The sequence below is a fragment of the Anas acuta genome, chromosome 9 (genome assembly GCF_963932015.1).
Source record: "Anas acuta chromosome 9, bAnaAcu1.1, whole genome shotgun sequence".
Classification (NCBI taxonomy): domain Eukaryota; kingdom Metazoa; phylum Chordata; class Aves; order Anseriformes; family Anatidae; genus Anas; species Anas acuta.
In genome coordinates, this window is record NC_088987.1 from 5,481,394 (window position 1) to 5,502,707 (window position 21,314).

General features: G+C 40.9%; 1 protein-coding gene across 1 annotated transcript; it reads right to left on the reverse strand.

Annotated features, from left to right (window-relative positions):
• Positions 1–229: 229 nt before the first annotated feature.
• NCEH1 (neutral cholesterol ester hydrolase 1) lies at positions 230–18,446 on the reverse strand. The gene is made up of 5 exons (XM_068692491.1): positions 18,209–18,446; positions 10,465–10,693; positions 9,060–9,129; positions 6,503–6,674; positions 230–5,025 (listed from the first exon to the last, which is right to left on the reverse strand). Exons 1-5 carry the CDS (start codon positions 18,344–18,346, stop codon positions 4,408–4,410), a joined length of 1,227 nt encoding a protein of 408 aa, XP_068548592.1. The 5' UTR covers positions 18,347–18,446; the 3' UTR covers positions 230–4,407.
• Positions 18,447–21,314: the final 2,868 nt, after the last annotated feature.

Below are 21,314 nucleotides of genomic sequence, written 5' to 3' on the forward strand. Positions count from 1 at the left end.
TCAGCATAAGCAAATGTGGTCAGCGTTAATCATTTGGGAGCAATCAAGTCAGAGAAGGTCACATTCACAGACCATGGACACAGCAGCAAGGTTTCCTGCTTTGAAAACAACCACCCTGTCTTTGATTCAGCATTTTTTTACAGGAACTCAGAAATCTCCCCTTTTGTTTCACTGGTCTCAGTTACTTGAAAACTCAAATTGGAAGCGTTGCACATCTGGAAAAAACAAGTCAGACATATTTCCACTTTATTTGTTCTTCAATTTGATAGCACATTTGAACCACACTTGCTACTTAGATCTTACAAGATCTTTCCCCTGTAATAGGAAAGAAGCAAAAACAAATAACAAAACCAAAAAAGTCACACTTAAGTTACTAAATGCATTCACATCACATATGTTGTACTTTGTATTCCTGAACATCATAAATAAGAGAACATTAAACCAGCTTCTTTAAAAAAAAAAAAAAAAAAAAAAAAACATTATTACAGGTCATAGCAGCTTAAAAGGCTTAAATCAGGTTAATCTACTTCTAATAGTTTTATTTGAAAAAGTTTCTCAAAATTTATTAAGAGATTAAAAACTGATGCACCTAATCAAAAAATAGAGGCCCAAATAGTACAAAACAATGTTTTAAAGATAAATAATTTCTTTTTAGTTTGCAGGACTTAAAATCCACAACGGCCTTTCTGCTTTGGTTTAGATGCAATTTTGCAATTACTTACACGAAGGTCAGGAAATTCTAGTTGCTAATGATTTTTATGAAATATCTTTAATTTGGTTTGGGTTTTCAGAAACGCTCAACTCCCATTTTTAATATGTTCTAACCTAGACAGACAAAAACTCCACTTATTTCTGTCAGTATCAGCCAAAACTACTGGGGAACTGCTAATATATTTCCAGTGAAATAGGATTCAGATGAGTATAGCTTCTGTTATGCAGGCTTTTTATTTGAAGCTTACATTTGAATGCTTTGATATCCTTGCAATGGACAGTTAGTTGGAAGGGGAGGGAAAACAACACAAAATAGCTATCTGCTAAAAGTAGTTAGCCACACTCATTTAATGAATTTAATGAAGAAGGAAGTAGACCAATTTATTGAGCATCTTCTTTTAGAAGACCAACTTTTCACTCTACATAGGTGAAGTACTGTTAGGAGTATTTCTGAATCTGATCTTAGAACGTGTAAGGTGCTCTGAACTGCTTTGATAAATAACTAAGGAATGAAGGTGCTATGTACACCCAAGCAAATACTTTTCAGATGAAGAGTATTTAAAACAAAAATGAATAAAGCTTTTGTAACGTGCATTAATCTTAATCTCTTCCTTGCAGGCACCAGATTTCTGTAAGGCCTGCTGGCCCTGCTGAGCTGAGCCAGTGCTCTGTTGGGGTGAGCTTGCAGCAGTTCAGCTGGAAGCAGAGCTGAACTTCTAGCTCCAGGAACAGCGACTGCCTGCACAGCAGAACAAGTAAAGTAAGAGGGGAGATGAGACTGTGACTAATGCTTACTTCAAGGTTTACACTTAATTTTAATTGAGTATCTTGGCTTTACACCAAAAGGTCTTTTTATAACTGTAACTCAGACCTCTTTTTGTATGTAATGGGAAATGCCACATATCTTTGCAGCTATTTTGTAGTTAACCATACATCTGCATGATAAAGTAATCATGGTATTTTGATGGAACTAATTAATACTGTGACATCTCATCCAAGTTGTGCTGCCATCTTGGATGTCACATCAAGCTGGTGATAACTTAGTGAATACATTCAATCCAGTTATATACTTACTACCACCTCTTGTGCCAAGACTTTAATGTGCTTCAGTGCATGAAGGAATTACACAACCAACTCCAGGAATATATATTCCAGCTCTCTGCTTCATTTCAGCGAAAAAACGGTAGTGATTATATTATAGCTTCATAGCAGATATTTATAAATTTGCTATAAACAAATGCTGATCTAAAGCACTGCAGACAGCTCTTAGGTAACTTAGTTATTACAGAACTGATAGGAATAGTAACCATTTTTTCCCAGTACCCCAACGACTACCTTTTAATGACTGCAGGCTGAAATAAAATTATACCTTGTCTGACATAGCCTTATTGTAAGGGGGAAAGTCAGGAATAAGCCTATTGTTACAACTCAGTGTAAAAGATTTATTTTGACTCAGTCATGGTCCAAAGCCAAGTAATTGGAGCTGTTTGCATACAGTGGATTGGATACAAGTACAGGCCCCTTTTCAAGATTGGTAATTTGTCTTTTTGAATAGACACAATTTCAGTTGATATCTGTTGTAGGTGTAAATTGTATCTACTGGACTTGTGTTTATGGGGGAGGGAAGAAGAGGTTTAAATCTTTAAGAAACTTTATTTTTTTCTGCAGTGTTAATTGTATATATTGGCCAAAGTTTATCCTGATTTGAATTGACACTTGGCTGCTCTAATTCCACCAAGTCTTTGTAACAATCTAAATGGAAAAAGAATCTGGGCCACTGATGAAAAAGCTTTGGCTTGTGACCTCCATGTGAACCCATGCTCAGAAATTAGTTTTGGCCTGCGTGACTGAGTCTACATCAAGGTCTTGTCTCATTAATACATACAGCCATAATAACAAGCTGGTGTTTTTAGGAAGCAATGATCTAACAAAGCCATTCTCTTTTTTAATGTATATATCTGTGAAAGTGAGCTATTCTGTATATATCTTAAATTACAGAATGTAGCCTGATTTATTTTTTAAATGAACTTTTCAGAAATAATCTCATGAAATTGTCATGATTTCCTGCAGCTGAGAACCCTTACCTTACTGTACTTTCACACAAGCCAGGAGATAAATCTGTCTCCTTCATAAGGGGACAGAGCCTAGCAGCACCACCAGCCATAGGGTAGACTGCTTTGAGCCAGCTGTTAAAGACTGATGGAAAGTCAGAAGCCAAGGGATCTGTTCAGTGCACACCAGTCAGTAACATATCCATGTTCTTCACTAACATCTGTGAATTCAGTTTCACAATTCCTTTGTGAGGTAGGAAACGACTACTCCCTGTCTTTGACTACTCCCTGTCTTGCAGAAAGAAGAAAGTGAGGCACAAGGAGATTAAGCTGATCTCCTTAGGTCCTATAGGAAGTCTGCAGTGAAGCTGACGATGAATTTAATCCCCTGGTTTAGTCACGGGACAGCCGCCCTCTCTTTGCCTAGAAAGGCTGGGCGTGACATTTTGGTGCAGCCTCCACCTCTGCAATCAGAGAACATCCTGGAAAGTAAGTACACTTACACTGGTGCAAGTGGTTTCACTTCACTGTCTTGTCTCTCTGAATTTTAAAGAGCGGCTCAAACTGTACAGATGTGCTGCACAATAGCTAGATCACGTTACCTGGCATTTTAGGTGCAGTCTACAAGACAAACAAGCTATAGCAGCAAAGCTCCAATGTAAATCTCCAGTATAGACTAGATCCCGCTTCTATTTGTCCGATTCCCTCCTTCAAGGAAGGATGAAATACAACGAATGTCATAAGCACGAAAGAAAGTAAATGAACAAAAACTGCTACTATTAATTACAAACTTTAGTGCAAACCACACAGCAGATTATTTTTAGTATGCTCAGTATTTTCTGTAAGGAGGTTATAAACTGAGGTTTTAAATGCTGACAGTCATACTCTTTAGCCATGTAGTCATCTTTCAAGCTCCTATAATGAACCCAGATTCTGCAGGTACGTATTTTATCCTCCATATTTGTATGAATGCTATGATTTTTTTTTTTTTTTTTTACTTTGAAAATGTTTTGCTCTGTGCATTTATAAATAACCAGAAGACCATAAAGACCAAATTCCAAAGCTGAGTTACGTTAGACAAGTCTCTTAGCCAAGCATCATCTTAACTATTATTTTTTTTTAAATTTCAGAGCCATTTGTCTATTTGCCTAGAAGCTGTTCTGCTGTCAAAGGTGAGAGTGCTCACACTTTCTTTCCCACCAGCAAGCGCTCAACACTGTTGAAAATTACTTCTCCCTTTTATATATTCAAACATAGATGTAAGCACTCAACTTTATCTGGCATCATTTTGCAGTTGTGGCCCTTGTGCCTAATTAAGGTTCAAAGCTTGAAAGTTTCAGCCAGTTAAGAATGAGCCAGTTCAGAATGCAACAGGAATGCTGATCTCCTTTCTCAACGATTGTTTACATTAGGCAAGTTATCTGAAAAGAAAAAAGCTCCTGAAATCTGAAGAAATATTTCACAAAATACTTTGCTGGGCAAGGTCAATTGAGCTAGTAAATGCTACAGCTAGTCTGCAGCCCCCCCACAGATGCAGCTGAATGGATGAAGTCAGGATTTGGAAAAGTGCACTTTTTCATTCTTTGATCTTTTACAAGAACTGACACCAGAGTTGAGCACCCTGTATCTTCTAGAGACTCTCTCCTCAGAGGTTTTCATCCAGCCATTTTATGTAGCTGTTCCTAGTCTGAATTCCCGCAGAGAAATCAGTAGGCCAGATCGTGAATATCATACAGCCATGAAAGCAGTCATCGAAGTGATCGAGTGTGACTTCCACGCCAGCATTCTCTAACCGCTTGGCATACATCACCCCATCATCTCTCAGGACATCGTTCTCACAAGTCAGGATGTAAGTCTTTGGCTGCAGCTGCAAAGTTTCATTTTCTGCAAGCAGCGGGACTGCTCGCACATCAAGGAGCGCTGGTATCTCCTGGATTATTTCAGCCATGCCTGTGGGTTGTACTACAGGCTTGTAGTTCTTTTTGAATGACGAAGGCAGGAGAGATGTCCAGTTTAGACGTCCTCTGTAAGAGAGTGCTTGACCGACATCAAGAGCAGTGTGGTTGTTAATCAGCAGTGAGTGAGCCAAGTCGTGATTACCGTTGAAGTAGTCTATCCAATAGTTGATCATGACGTAACGGGGAAGAACAGGCATATTCATGTTCTGCTGATATGAAGGGGTATTGAAGTCAAATGCCTGAAGGACTGGATAAATCAAGGCCTGCAGTTTTGGTCTGACGGTCAAATGCTCATCTTTGCTAAGCTGCAGGAAGAACATAGAATAAAATAAAGATTACAAAGAAAATAAGCATTACAATATCAACCCTGAACTTCACTCAAACTTGTAGGCCAAATTCTGTTCTTATGCAATGCCTCTGGCGAAGAATGTTCCTCTTTTGTCTGAAATACAGTCTTACCATTTTATTTTATTTTAATGATGGTCATTCAGGACAGTTTTAGTACCATTACCAACAGAAAATCAGTAGCAGGCATTTATGGAAGTGTATAAGGAAAGTGTAGAATGGTATTCTCTAACACACCATTTGAACTATTTGCAGATGAAGGACTTCTTGAGTCAATGTAGCTATCCAAGGTTTTATAGCTTTTAGTGTATTTCTCTTCCACAATTGTTGCTTTTTCTTTGAGCTTTTGCAAACTGTTAGCATCCAGTCCTCTCTAGCACAGGCTCACTATTTGCAGAAACACCTTTGTGGTGGACTTGAACCTAACATCTGTATTTGATTTGAGCCTACATAGTTGGCATTTGGTACCCTCGGATTCTTTTAGTGAAAGAATCAGTAAACGCTTGTTTTGCTTCACCCTCTACTCAAGATACAAAGATCCATATATCTCATCTTGTATCTCTTATATCTCTTTCAGGCTGAAGAATCTTAGTGCATTTGACCTCTCCCTGAAACAGTCCTACATCATTGACTTAACTGTGCATCATGGAAATGAGTTATGAATGCTGTTTCCAAAACATGGCTCTATCATGTTTATCAGTCCTCAAGATGAAGACTTTTAGTGTTAATTGTGCCTTATTAATTTTCCCCCTAATTCAATATTGCAAGGTTGTCATGATAATTAGTTGCCTTGGCAGGGTATGTTCTTTATCATCACCAATGGTTATTGGCAATATAAAAAAACTAATAATAATATTTCACTCAACCATGAATAATACTATTACTTGCCCCAGGCTGCCTTTAAAATCTTTAGTAGATTAAATTCAGATTATGTTTAAACTGGAGATACACAAAAGAAATTTCCTTAATTGTCTTCCTGGAGCATTTCACAATTTAAAGAAGAGTTAAGCTTCACGTATTATATTTTTTGTCCTTCATTAGTATTTGAAAGAAAAAACGATCTATTTTCTATGACAAGCATCTGAAAATAAGAAGCTAAATTGATAAATTATGCATGTAGCTAGTTACCTACATAGGTAAATAAAGAATTCCTCAGCAAAATAGTTTTAAGAAAATCATTTAGATACTTGCTCTTAAACTTAATCCCATAACAACTCATAGCTTGCAATGTCTTACTAAAGTTATGTGCAATATGCAATCGACTCATTTTTCTTCTGTAGTGTGACAAGATGCCTTCTTTCAATAGAGAGCTACTGCTCTGTCTCTAACACTGGCACATCATCTCATGATGATGCAGCATAAAGAACCTGTCAACCTGTATGCACCACTGAATTAGGGATTATTATAGCATAAAACATAGCAGACACTGGATGTTACCTGCTGACACACAGCAGCAGCCAAATTTCCTCCTGCACTATCACCAGAAATTGCGATTCGATTTGGGTCAACTGAATACTCAGCTAAGACGTCAGGCTGCAAAAAATGCTTTGTAGCACGAAGAGCATCATGGAATTGCTCAGGGAAGCACACCTCTGGTACCAGCCTGTATCTACAAAAGAAGAAAAGAGGTAAGAGACAATTATTACCGTTAATGTACTTCTCTCTCATGATTAATAGATGCTATCTGAATGGCAAATAATTATTTCATTAAGATAAATACTATGGGAAAAAATGAGGTGTGTAGTACTTAATCTTTTAATTAACGCTCTAATTCTGAAAGATTTACAAGAACCTATTAGATATGAATAACACCAAGATGCTATAATATCATGCAGCACTTTCTTGGGACTTGCCAACAAAGCATTTCATCACATTATAAAAATGAATGAATATTAGAACAACCCTTGGCGAGGGAGTCATTACTGTTGGCCTGTTTTTGATCGCAGCTCCCCACCTTAACTGCTATGACAGAATAAGTCACACACGCCCAACACATACACCCAGCTGAGACAAGCATCTCAGCAGTTCTATTTGCTGGGAGGAGAGGATGAACATTGCTGTACCTCTTAACTCTGTACCAGGAAGCGAACAATAGCCAGGAAGTGAAGTAACACCAATTTGTGGTAATGTAACAGGTTGAATAATTCATCTCCTTTATCAAGGAGAGAAGCAGGAATATATACATTTCACAGACTGGAGCGCACACAGATAAAACAGTCTGCCTACAAACAGCAGCTGAATTCTATTTACTACATTTTCTCAGTTTCTAAATAACAGTGCAGGAGAAGTCAGTTTATAATTTACTCAATCATTTGTAAGGAAATAGTTGTTACCAGGCCTCATGGTGCAAAGAACGTTTTTCCACTTATAGTTTTTTGTATTCTTAACAGATTTCACATGTTATTATTGATCAATAATATTTTGAAAGCATGTTTTTATTGTCAGCTTGACAAGCCTAAGTCTTTACATAGGTGTCTTAGCCGAAAGTGAAGAAAAAGGCTTGAGAACATCAAAAGCATTTTATTTTGCCTTAACTTCTGCCAAACAAAATCCTGTTTTCTGGTTCAAAACATTTTCTTTGGAATCTAAGCTAAAAAAAATCTACATGTAAAATAAATTTTAAGCTTAATTTACATGAGTTGTTTCCAACTTCAGATCTGTCCTGCTTTCAGAAAGCAATCTATATATTGCATCAACTACAAAGGAATATGAGAAAGGCCTTTGGGAACGCCTTGCAGAACTGAGTAACATTGTGTATAGATCATGAAAGCGAGATGTGCAATTAAACCAATGAAAAAAAATCAAATTAGACTTCGCTAATTGAGGATAAATGCCTTGATTGAAAGATATAATAGCTAAGGAGAAGAGAAACAATAACTGAGAAACAACCACCAGAAAAGGAGTATCAAAAAACTTTTCCATACTGTGATTATTTGTACATTTTTTTTTTTATAAAAAAAACAGTTTTTCTACTAATAAACAAAGTAAAAAGCAACCCCTCAACGTACACTAGAATGAACATTGAATCAGTAGCACCAACTCCATATAATTAAATAGTAATTAGATCACAGAGCTTGGTACGTAATCAACTGCAAGTCAGAAACTTGAGTAGTTAAATTAAGTGATTGGTTTTGCAAAAGAAAATATTGAAATTGACAATAAGGATGGGCAGAGTACCAATCAAGTTGGAGTCATCTAGGTAATGTAGTTAGCTAGTTGAGAGGTTTGTTTACCTTGGAATTGTTCAGCTAGTAAAAAAAAAAAAAAAGGCAACCCTGCTTCTCTGCTGTCTAGCACCCTGGCAGTCTCCTGCTCTTGAGTGGAGTACAGTGCTTACATGAGAACAGTGGGCAATTGAGGGAACAGCAGGAACTGCCAGACTTCTCTGTGTATTTTGGTTAATGAGCAGTCGTAAATGATTTGCTAATTTTTATGTTGCAGACCCTTGCTCAGTGGGACTTAGAAAACGTGTTTTATAGACCGACTTGGTGTTTTTGTTTTTAATATATTATATGCTTTCCATTAAGGATGGAATAATTCACTCTAGTTCTGTGTAGGGTCAGGGAGATGTGGTTCAGCCTTCCTTCAGGTATATAACATGCATAAACTGCTTGTCAAAAAATATGAATTATAATGCAAGTCATTTGAGTGATCTCAGGTTTTAGATGCGCTCCTTACATACAGATGTATTTGCAAAATACACTGAAACTTGCACTTAAGTTTCTGTCCAACTGATTAAGATGCTACTCTTTTCCCACATTTCTGCCTTCTGAAATGCCTTCTAAAATAATCCGAAATTCAAACGAACTTTTGATGCCATTCTAATTTGTTGTCATTCTAAAAGTATAAAAATATCAGAATGGTAAAGAGAATTATTGTCCAAGTTAAAGCCTTATACACAAGTCAGTAAGAAGGGAAAAGGGCAAAGCTAGAAGAATTACATTACGTATTTCTACAAACTTTAAAGTTATTTTATCTATTTTAGATTACTCACTCAACAGAAACAACCACAGCATTGAGAGATTCAGCCATGATTCTGCAGAGGTTGTTGTAGAGGCTTGTTCCTGGAATGAAAGGACAGCATTAGGGACATGAAAGTCCATTTATGGCAGTACTTCACAAAGCCATACGTAAGTCTTCCCAGAAAATAAAGATATCATGCAAATAGAAGCAAAGTAAATAAGATCAGCTTGCAACAGATGAAGTTCCAAATGCACATTCTAGCAGAAGGAACATAATTCACGCCTCGAAAAGATCTGCAGCCTAATGCTTTCTTTCTCATCTGTTTCTTGGTGACTTGGAGCACGTCATTTCATCCACCTATCACAATTCTCACAACTGGGCAAAATTCAAGGTACCCATGGCTTGCAGGCATTAGCATCCAGAAACAGTTATTACTGTATGAGTCACTGCTTTTTCTTCATGTTATTATACCATCTATTGCTTTGATTCAAATGAGCTGCCCTATTAATGTCAATGAACTACTCATTTAAGGGAGGATTAATCACAGCTATCCTATTTATCAGTGGACTGATTTTCTTTAATTTTATTCCTTTCCAATTATGTAGTTGTTGATTCCTGGTACTATAAAATATACTAGGACACTAAGTGTTTTCTAAAGTACCTGGTCTTAGAATTTAGTATTTGGCTGTGACATTTGTGCCATTAACTTCGGCAACCTGGACTTAAGGATAGCATCTGACATGCCTGAGTTACAGTGATCCAAACAAAGCGCAGTAATTTAATACAAACTTTTGACACAATAAATCTTATGCAAACTGTTACTGCACAAATGATGCAGACAGGACTAATAAACATCCCTTAGGTAGGCATAAGAAAACCCATCTCAAAGCCGTTTCCTCTGTAAGAAGAGGAACAAAATGTTTAGATGCTACAGGACAAAGAGACTAGGATTTCCAAAGGCATGTGAAAACCAGACTTTAAAATGTATTTAGGACTCTAAATCTCACTTAAGTCGTGGTCTAAGTGACTTGCATATATAGTCCAAATGCACTTGGTGCAATCTTTGCAGCGTGTGTTCCCAGATATGTGCTGCCAGGAGCCATTAGCAATGCTCTTGCACACAATTTTGTTCAGCCCACTCTGTAATTTGTTTTGTATACTACATATTTTATCCTCTCGTGATGTAACAAAATTAACTTTTTGGTTCTTTGACAGCCCATATCCAGATAAAACATATATTTTTGCAGTGTGTCAATGGTATGTATACATAAATATATTTAAATTCTCCCTCCTTACATCTGATCTACCAGAGACAGTTACTATCTGAGTTAAGTCTTTGCAAAACTGTCATCCCTGGCAGGAAAAATCAGCTTTTGGTTATTCCTTCTGGGAGGAAACCAGAGGAAAATCCCATTCAGTTACTAGCAGACACATACTTGCACTTGCCAAGGCCCAGCCTCCCCCGTGGATGTAAACAACACTGCGCTTGAGCATTTCATCTGGTTTTCCAGGAGGTTCAAACACTCTGACTTCCACACCGTCGAAAACAGCATCCGTTATGTTAATGTGCTCAGAAGAGACAGACTTCAGCTTGTCGAACGTACAAATCAAATAGTTCAGAACTATCAGGTGATGGCTAAGTCTGAAATAGTGAATCAGGTGACACTAGAAAAAAAACACAAAGGAGATTTCTGTTACTTCAGAGCATATCACATTACGATACACTGATGTTTAATGCAACTGTCTTCAAAAGGCAGCTCCTCCATAAAAAAATTATATAGGTTCTTAGAATATTCATCAGAAAATGAATGATTATCAAAGACCCATAATGCTTTTAAAGCTGTATTAAAACAAAACCCTGTCCATAACAGATTCTCTGTTGTCATAATAAATCAAACCAGGAACACTATGCAGATCAAGACCAGTGTGAACGAGAACTAAGATCCTTGCCTTTGAAAGACACCCCCAAAAGAGACAAACCTGACCAGCAGATTCCACTGTTGGAGTTGTGAAGCTCCTCAGACCAGTGCCAGTAGAGGGCAATACCACACAGTCAATGTTTTTGTGGTAGTAAGGCACAAAATAAAGTATTTCTCTTGTTCCACTGCAAGACTTTCCATTTCCAAATAAAGAAAGTTTCCAAATTAAGAAAGCTCTCAGTGATTGCAAAGGCATCTGAAAACACAAATGATCTCAAACAAATACAGTGCTTATTTACTGGCTTGTCCTGTATTTGCCTGATGAATTGGAAAGCATCTGAAATATCCAAGATGCACGGCTGATTTGTGATTTCTTCCTCGGAAACTAACATGTTACTTCTCTTGTGTGGGTACGTAAAACACTAGGGAGGGAATGATTTCATCTTTCTGTATGCTTCTGATAGAAGGACAGATTTTCTCTGTTGGCAATCCAGGATTTCATTTATTTATTTATTTATTTATTTATTTATTTTTAATGAAAACCAACTTTGCCCTTAGTAAGCCTGCTTCTCTCAGAAAACAGTACTGGGACCTAAGGCACCCCAGCCTAAATGCCTACAACTTGCTCCCCACGTATGACTTGTGCATCATTTGCTGTATGTATTTGTTCCCCTCCCCTAGGTGGTGCAAGAGGGGCAGCAATGGGCGAGCCAAAGGACTGTTGGGACTCCGATGCAGAGACTGGCCCCTAAAAATAGTAAGTATCAGGGGTCTTTCCCCTTTTGCAAAGTTATTCTTTACCCTACAGATGAAGAACAGAAATTGGACAATCAGCTAAGCCTCTGTGTCAAGGCAATGGAATCGGGAGGTACAATGGATGCACCTGTGGGACCACAGCTGTAAGGAAAACAGTCAGCTGTGACCTTTTATGTACAGATAACAGATGCTTATAAAAAGAGTGTATTGTTAGGAGTCAAGAGGCTTGTTTACACACGGCCATTTTACTATTAATTCTGCTAGTATCACCAGCACAGTGCAAAGCTGCTGGTATGAATTACAGAAGTCCAACACCAGAGAGAGATCAGTTACACAGGTACCAGCCTAACCACATCCACATTGCAGGGTAGTTCCTTTAGCTTAGCCTGTACAAAAACCAAGTGGAAGCCAAGTTAGGTTCCTTGTGACAGACATGATTTTGCAAGTAAGAGTTTTACAGTCTCTCCCTGGCTTATATGATGCATTTACAAGGAGAGCCATTTCATTTTCCTGCTTTTTCATCACTGTACTTCTGGACTACCATTTTCCACAGTCACTTTCAGTGCTAAGTCTCTTCTCAAGGAGAAGGGACAGCTAATGGAGGCATACCACCGCCAGTAATACATCCTCTAGAGGAAAAACAAAATTTGAAGCACTCCCTATCAACTGAGAGGCTTCCTGCCTTCAGCAGTGTCCATGCCAGAGAGGATCTGTTCCCTTAGGTCTACAGTCCCTGTTCTTATGTTTTCAATCTGCAATAGTTAGTTTCAGTGTAAAAAAAAATAAAAAAAAATAAATCTAGCTTTCATCTGGGTCAGAAAGACCCTGCATAACCCCACTTCAAATGCAGATTTCTGTGGAAAGAGACAGACTTTGAAATTTTTCCCCAAAGACTCTATGACTGCCAAGTACAACGCACTGGTATGTGAGTGGGGAGAGGAATCCACTTCCAAAACAAGAATTTAAAGAAATGGCTCTCTTCCTGCTTAGCTTGCGGTAAGGTTACCCTGCTGAGATTGGTGAGACTCCAAATTTTGAAATGTTAGCTGCTTTGTGGATGGATCATCTTTTCTTCCAACGGCAAGGTTTTTCTCTGGGAAAACAAACAAACAACAAAGTGGGCAGAAACACCGAATTCATGAGACTGTCTCTATCTTTATAGAGTTTCTGATTATGCTTTTCTCCCACTGTTATTTAAAAAAATCCCCACAGGAAAACACCATTCAGGCTTGACTGGTGAAGAGTAATACACCTATTAATAATTTGATATACAATGTATTGAACTGCCACTGCTTTACCCAACAGATCCGATCCTCTGTGCACCCCGTGGAGCTTCCCAGGGAAGGTAACCACTGGGAAACAGAAACACTGCCAGGCAAAACAGCACATCTGTAGATTTTTCTGACTGTGCTGCAACAAGCATCCCATTTTAGTTTTCTCCTACTTAAGTTCATGTTCTTTGTAGACAAGATTACCACATGTTCCCTGGGATCAGAAGTGTTTTATTTCCACAGCTAGTCACTGCTGTTTACTGACAAGCATTTTGCCCTGGTTTTTAAGCTGCAGAGCACCGTGGCCCTCTGCAGGTTTATCAGATGCTTTTTTTCCTACAATAGAACACCCTTTCCGAGAACCAAAAAAACAAAGTCTGGAAGAGATACCTCATCCACCAGGGCACAAAAGGAACAGCACTAATTTATTTTTTTTTTGTTGACACGGGCAGGTTTTTTTGCCAAGCACTTATCAGGCAGATTCTTTGGAAGTATATCTAATCAGTCATTTGGTTGTTATTTACAACACATCAGGACTGTGCTTTTTGCTGGCAGAGAGCTAGTCTTATCCAAAGGTCCTACAAACAAAGCCCTTATTATATATATATATATATATATATATATATATATATATAGAAGATATTTATGCATTTTTTAAACAAATCTCATCACTCTGCAATAGAGCCACTGGCAACAGAGGATGTATTTGGTGGTTGGCAAAGTCTCACCCAGGACTGTGTTGCCACCCGAAGGGCAGAGCTGCCTGTCCTATTGCCTGTGCTTCCCTGGCACCTTTCTGTGTTGGCACTAACAAATGTGAAGCCTTGGAGTATCAGTTTGCAGTGCCAGCTGACTACAAAACCAGCAAAAACAAACAGCAAACCTCAGCCAGGTCATCGTCACCTTACTGATAATCCAAGGAAGGAAAGACAGAATGGGGGAAAAGGACACTCACCCTTTTGGCAGCAGCCCACAGGTGGATTAGCTTAAATCAGTTATAAAGAAATGCATTCAGTCACCTCATGTAAACAACAACTGGTTTGATGTTTGTTAGTGTTCGTGACTTTACCACCTCTCTCGTGACAGAATGCAGGACTCTTGCAGGTTATCAAATCTAGCACTTGAATGTAGGGAATTACACGTATGCAGTCAAGTAGCATACAGAAGAGAGAAGAGGAACAGTGATTTCTCTGGTAAAAAGGGAAAACAGACAGTGCTGTAATAAGAGACAGTGAAAAGGAAGAGAAAGAAGAGGAAACTACACAGTTAAGGGACTACAGAAAAGAGGAGTTCCCATGGCAGCCACAGGCATGTGGCTTTGACCCAAACTAAACAACGTCCCAACTCTTCCCATATCATGACCACGTCTTCAGGCATCAGCCTGAATAAACACCTCAGGTATCAGGGAGATGTGGCCTGAGAACTTCATGGGACTGACAGGTGGGGTGACACACACCCAGTGAGCTTGGTTGCTATGAACAGCACAGAGCTGCGTGGGCAGGAGGACCCTGGGAGAGGACGAGCAAGGCAAATGAGATTTTGCAGCTACTTGAGCCAATTCAGCAAGTAACTACGATGGGCAGATCGCAGCATGCCTACTGGCAGCCTATTGCCCAGTTCTGATTGCAGGGTTTTGTTTTGGGGTTGTTGCCTCTCTGATCCACAGCTGCTTTGGTAGTGGTGCGATTTATACTCACGCTATGATGATCCCAACTCTCCAACAAATTGGGCAAAGCAGCCTCTACAGCCACAGCCTGCTCTTTCAGCAGGATGTCCCCATAGCCAGGGTTGAGGTAGGGACAACCCACAGATGCCCTAAAGACTAAGCTGTTTAAGATTAACACCTTCCTCTGGGTAAATTCTTTGGCAAGGGTTCAGATGCTGAGAGATTTAACTTGATGCTGGAAGAAAACTGTCAAGTGCAGAAGAGAGTTCGGGTTGCGATAAAAAGCAGGTGGAATGAGCAAAGACCTGTTCTCGAGAGAGGCACCATTACCTCACCTTGCATCACCAATCGGTCCCTAAACTATTAGGATTCTTCTGTTGGTTCCTCACCTGGTAACTTCAGGAAGAATCCCCAAATGATCACTGCAATTGTGCTTACCCCTCCTTCCTTGTACTTTGTATTAGCTATGTAGTCTCTAGTACAAAAAATAATGTTTATTTGTGTTGCTAATTTCTATTGAACTCCAATAGCACTCCGCACATTAGGGTCGTCTGTCCTCTCCTTGTGACTCCATTAGCTGACGATGTCCTAAAGACCACGCGAACCATCCAGCTTCGTGCATATCTGACCTTCAGTGCTGAAATTACAGGCTGCATGCAGATGGCACACAAAGGCAGCGTGCCACCGCAGCCAAGCTGCTTCCTTCACTGTCTCTGCAGCTGGTGAGAGGCCAGGAGCTACACAGACCTTCCTGGCCTCAGCTGCAGTCAGGAACTGGGAGTTGCTGTAGCTGTTTGTATTTTTACACACAACACTGCCGAGGACTACGCCAAGTCTCACTCGTGACTCACCGAGTAATGATGCTGATGCTGGGCAACTGAGCTTTTTAAGACTTAGCTTCCTACCTTTAAAAGTTGTATCTGCTCCTGAACAACACTATCCTCAGTTCAGGCATCACTTGGCAAAGCACACTGCTGTAACATTCGAGTCCAAAATGCCAACTACAATATCTGTAGATAGCAAAAGACTAGCAAAAACAAACAAACAAACAAACCAAAACCAGGCTTATTTCCCCTTTTTACTGCGTGCAGAACATATTGTTCTGACTGCATTTTAGGCAGCTTATCCCATGTAAAGCTTTCAGGTTGCACTCTATTTTCTTTTCTTTTGCAGAACCATTTCTTAGTGCAGGTGCATGACTACACAGTACAGAATGTGTACTATGCCACTGGAATTTTCAGCAACCTCAGATAAGGCACTCCATCTCCTCCCATCTCCCCTGAAGTAAGACCAGCGTGTTGGTCTGCTTTTGAAGTACGTTTTGAAACCTGCTTATGGAAACTGCCGTGTAAGCATGACATGTTTTTAGCCATGTGACAATACATAAACATTCTTGGAAGTGTTTTGCTCTGATCCAGGGCACTGAGTCAGTCCCAAGCCTGTAAAAAAAAATTATTTGCTGACTGGGACAAAACTCTACATAATGACAAGGTTTTGCATTTAATATACTGAAAAGCAGTGCCAGCCTTAGTATGTTTTAGTGGCAGTGATTATTAAAAGTGAGAAAACAAACAGATTGTTATCCCTAACAAGAAGCTGTCGTGCTCAATTGTCAGAGTCAGCACAAATCTATTTCAGAATGAGGGAACAATTGTATTTGAAGCACGTGAAGTTTGCTTCATGCTCTTGGAAGAAAGGATTACAGTACACTGCAGAGATTATTTTAAAATAAAAGCCACTTAGTAATGTACTTCTGCCTGCTATCAAGCCTACAAAGGAAAGTAATAAATAGCAAGCTGAAAATACATTCTGAAGTAGGTGAAAGTTCAACAATCACATTTACAGCAATGTTAAAGCATTTGGTCTTGCAACCTCCGGTAGACAAAGAAAAGGGAAGCTCAGCTCTACAGCAGGACACGCTTTATTTTAGATACACACACTAAAGCTGTCTGACAGAGTAAGTACTCAGGCTTAACTTTTACAATCCTAGCCTCAGCTCACAGAGCTCATTCTTAATGGCAGTCACTTATTCCTAACTTCATGCCATCTCTCAGTGTTGGAAAGACTTCTAAGTGCTTAGAAAGCACCTTCTCCTTCTCTCTGGAAAGAAATACCCTAAGGCTTTATGCCTCTGTGCAAAATCCATTTGTTCCTCCTTGTGAGCTCCATATGGCAGGGTCTGTTACTTGTTCAGTGATTTTTTCTTGCTACCTGAGCTCACCTTTCTAAGGCCGGAGATGTAAATGTTTGTCTAAGATGTTACTGCTTCCTCCTACCAGAGGTGGGGACAGCTGTGAACACCTCAGCACCATCTGCCACCAGGCCCAGCTGGATTCCAGCAGCTCCCCTTGGGACGACAGCCTCTGGGATATCCCAGATAGGGTGCCATGCCCTCCAGCCACCGAGCTAGAGACACCAGAATCCATCCCACTATGCCCCACATACCACAGACAAGCAGAACATGTACATAAGCCAACAGCAACATACATATATATAGTCCGTCATATGATTTCCTAAAGATAGCTCTCCTTCAGCTAGAGGTTATGGACGTGGTTCAGGTGTTCCTGGCAGACACGTTACGACGTGCTCTGCGGGCAGCACGCCGTGGCCATCACTGCCCCTCTGGTTACGCCTTCAAAGAATCCCCTTGAGCTGCTGGTTTAATGGTTACGTTTTTTAGATACCATCACAGAGCAAATGAAGGGCAAACCGCAGTTTTTTAACAGAAACCTTAGGCTGTTGCAGGACATGCCTATGTAGTTTCCATGGCACATGAGTATCATGTCTTAAACGAAAGGTATACAAGCAAGAAGTTTTATTCTTTCGCCCCAGAAGTATGCTTCGGTTCAGTGGTATGTTCTGACAGGAACACAGTGGCTCAGCTGAGAGGTCCATTGAGCCGTACCTGCCCGCAAAAGCAGCGACCAGAGAAGCTGTCCAGGGAGCGAGCACAAGTCTGGACACTGTCCTTTCACTTCCGCAGTCATTGCATTAGGAACATGGGAGGCACATCCCCACCTTTCTGCACCTATTTATGGGCCCTCCACCCATGAATTCATTTAACGCCTTGCTGAAGCTGACGATACTCCCATCCACCCAACGGAGAAGCTTTTGGACCTTTTATGCACAACTTAAACGGCCACTAGGGATAACAAAATTAAAATACTTTAGCACATGCAGCGCCTTACATCAGGCCTGACCGTGATCGACTCGCATCAGGACCACGCTAGCAGGGGGATCAAGCTCAGGAAATTTAAGATTGCTGAGCTGTGTCAGGTCAGCATGCAAACACTGCCGGGGAGCGAGGAAGCAACCACAAAATGCCAAAACTGTCATGCATGTCCCTCAACATCTGCCGGGAACCCCCCCACATCTTCTTTCCTTGACGCATTAGCTGAGGCATGGAGGTAAAACCCATTAATTCCTCGTTGCCTATGGCATGGAAACCAGCCCCAGGAGCCCCTCAGGAGCCCCCCAGCAGGCGAGGAGCCAGCCCGAGGGGCTCCCCCCACCACCACCACCACCAGAGGGGCCATCCCCAGGGGCGGCCGCCTGCCCCCCGCCTCACCGTCTGCTGCACGGCTCGGAAGGTGGCGTCCAGCAGCATCAGCTTCCACGAGTCCGACACGGTGCCGGGCAGCGGCAGGTACACGTAGTAAGCGGACAGGGCGGCCAGAGCCGGCAGCAGCACCCACACGGCCCGCATGGCCGCGGAGCCCCCCGCCGCTCCTCCTCCTCCGTGCCTCAGCCCCGGCCCCGCTGCCTGCCGCCGGCCCTCGCTCCGCGCCCGCGCAGCCGCCGCCGCCCCGCCCGGGGCCCGCCCGCCGGGGGAGGCCGCTCCGAGCGGCTCCAGCGGCCCGGGGCCGCCCCCCTGGAGGTGTTGGGCTGAGGGGGGCCGCGCTGCCGGCACTTTGTTCCGTGTTTTGTTTGGGATTTGGTTTCCCTAAGGAAGGTTTGGGTGAACGCACAGCGCCGCTGGGATTTACCTCACGTTTGTGCCCAACGCGCGGGCGGGTTCTGGTGTGGGCTTTGTCACCCCCCCGAGCGCTTTCCCCTCAGATAAAACCCCTCTCCTTGCAACATTTAGGAAACAAATACCACAGAACCCGGTCCAGGCACAAATCAAATATGTTCCTCAATACCTCCTCACAGAGCCACCTCCAGTAAATTAAAATACTTATTTAAATAGCTAAAATCACACGCGTTATGGAGCTGATGAAAAGAATGAACATTAATTTTGACAGTAATTCTGCTGTTAAAATTAATTTGCAACGCTAAAAAGCCACACAGAAATTCAAGTTCCTGGAAATTTGGAAATTTAGAGTGCTGGAAAGGACAAACTGCCTTTAAAATTCGGCATTTGGAGAGGTAATAAAAGGAAAATACGTTCCTAAGAAGTAAAATGCCAGCTTCTAAGCCAGCTATCCTGGAACAAAAGTTGAACCTCCCAGATACTAAAGGCAGGAGAAGACAGTTTCTGGACTTTGTGAGGAAATAAGAGTCTCGAGCATCTTTAGCCTTTTCCTCTAACAGCAAATCGAGTTCCTATCATTTTCAGAGCCAGCTTTAAGCAGGCTGTGGATGTGAAAGGGCTGTTAGGAAAGCAACCTTTGTCAACAAAGCAGCATAAGGTGAGGTTCCTGAGGTCTCCAGATGTGAGCTATTCTTGTCTGTATTATTTTGTGCTCATGCTTTCCCTGTTATCTTGTGTCCTCCTCCCCTGCCTCCCTTGCCTTGCATACACCCATTCCCTTGCTTTCCAAAGCACCTGTCCCTAAACTCCACATCCAGGATCCTTGAGTGGAATAATTTATACCTGTCTTTTTCAACAGATACCACTGTTCGCAAACCCTGTCCTAGTCCCACTCCTCTCACCTACTCATCTCTTAGAAAAAGAGATAAAAAGGATGGCTGGATTTCTTTCTCTGGTTTCTCATGCTCCCACTGACCCCCACATGTCGGTTCCTCAATTGGGCGATGTGGGAACACTGCCATGGGAACTTCTCATAGTTGTCCTGGTAGCTTGGTTTGCTCAGCTACAGCAAGCCATGGGATTTGCTGAGGCCTACTCCTGGTTACTTAAAACAAGCTCAGATCGAACAACTGTTCCGCGGACTCATGTCCGTGCCCTTTGTGCCAATTCCCAACACCACATACATCTTGTGCGCAATCTCCCTCCTGTCCCACGTTCTGAAAGCTACTGCTCTTGCTAAATGGAATAAAGAGCTCTCAAGGAATCCATTCCTTCCAGGAATTCATTGCAGTTGGTTGAAAAAAAAACCACATTAGTTCTTTAAAAACAAAACCAACAAATTAGATAAAGTTAAACCCCAAAACAAATGCTTGCAACTTATCTATGGGACAGAGGCAGTAAACTACGTAAACTCACACCCCGAAGCCAAGAAACTTGGAGGCTGTTGCTACACATACAACTGGCAGAGACAACACAGGGCATCAACATTCCCTTTGGGCCTCTTGGGGTTACATCAGATTTTCCCGTGTAGCTTCATTGCTTTTTCTACATGGTATTAGATCCCACGAAGATTATGTGATAGGACTCACTGAATGATTGAGTCTCCTGGAATTTTCTCCCTGTGGGTGTTACTGCAAGGCGGAACTAACTGCTAACTTAGTGTTATACTCAGGGTTATTGGTGCTTAGATAACTGGAAGAAACAGCAAATTTCAACTGCATGCTACATAGTACGCAACAAAAATAAAAGGTGTTTGTATTTCGGAGACTTTTATAAGAAAAACACTTAGATTTTTAAATGGGAGATATATAAAGAATAGTAATTATTTTCTGTCATCGGGTCTGATCTAAATTTTGGTGAGAAAAAAAATGTTCTTTATAAAAGCAGTTAACAACTTTTCTTAAGTCATTGCTACCTAAAATTTGTCCATGTTCTCTCAGTCCCAGGAACAAGGAAGGATAGCTTAAGATGTTTAATCAGAATACCCCAGTTGCTATATGAGATTTTAATTCTAGTTTTATAAACCTATTCAAAAAAATGGGTCAGCCACTCTATGCATGGTATACCACTATTTATCTATGAATGTTTATACTTCATTTTTATTGTATTTAAAAGTTTGACAAAGAAGTGATGCATCTACCACCCATTAATCCTAAACCCTGATAAATATGCTTTTCCTATGTTTGCAGGTGCACTTTATATAGCTCCTTTGAGTTTCTAGAGGTCAAGTGGCAATGAATGTACAATCACCCACATATTCTCCAGAACCTTTACCACAGAAATGATGAGTCCACTACGGCAGAACTTGTTCCAGATCTACGGGAAACCCGGCCCATGGCAGGGGGTGTGGGAAGCTGAAGACCTGGCTGAGAATTCCTTTGCGAGGATGCAACAAAAGGAGAGCATGGGAAAAAGCCGGTGAGGGTTATCCTGGAACCGTTGAATGGTGATGAGCTTTCAAGGTCACAGAAGGACCTCAGGTTAGGTTTTACTCTGTCTGTATGTCACTGATGCCATTGCATAATATAAAGCACAGTTACTGTATGACTAATACTTGGCTGACTGAGGTGTCAAAATTGAAACGACCGCCTTGACTTCCGCGCTGCTATTGATACCTTTTCCTTAAGAAAATAATCCTTATTTATGTGTACCTCACCAGCAAATCTTTCTTCACATAAACAACACCTGCTACCGTCTTTAT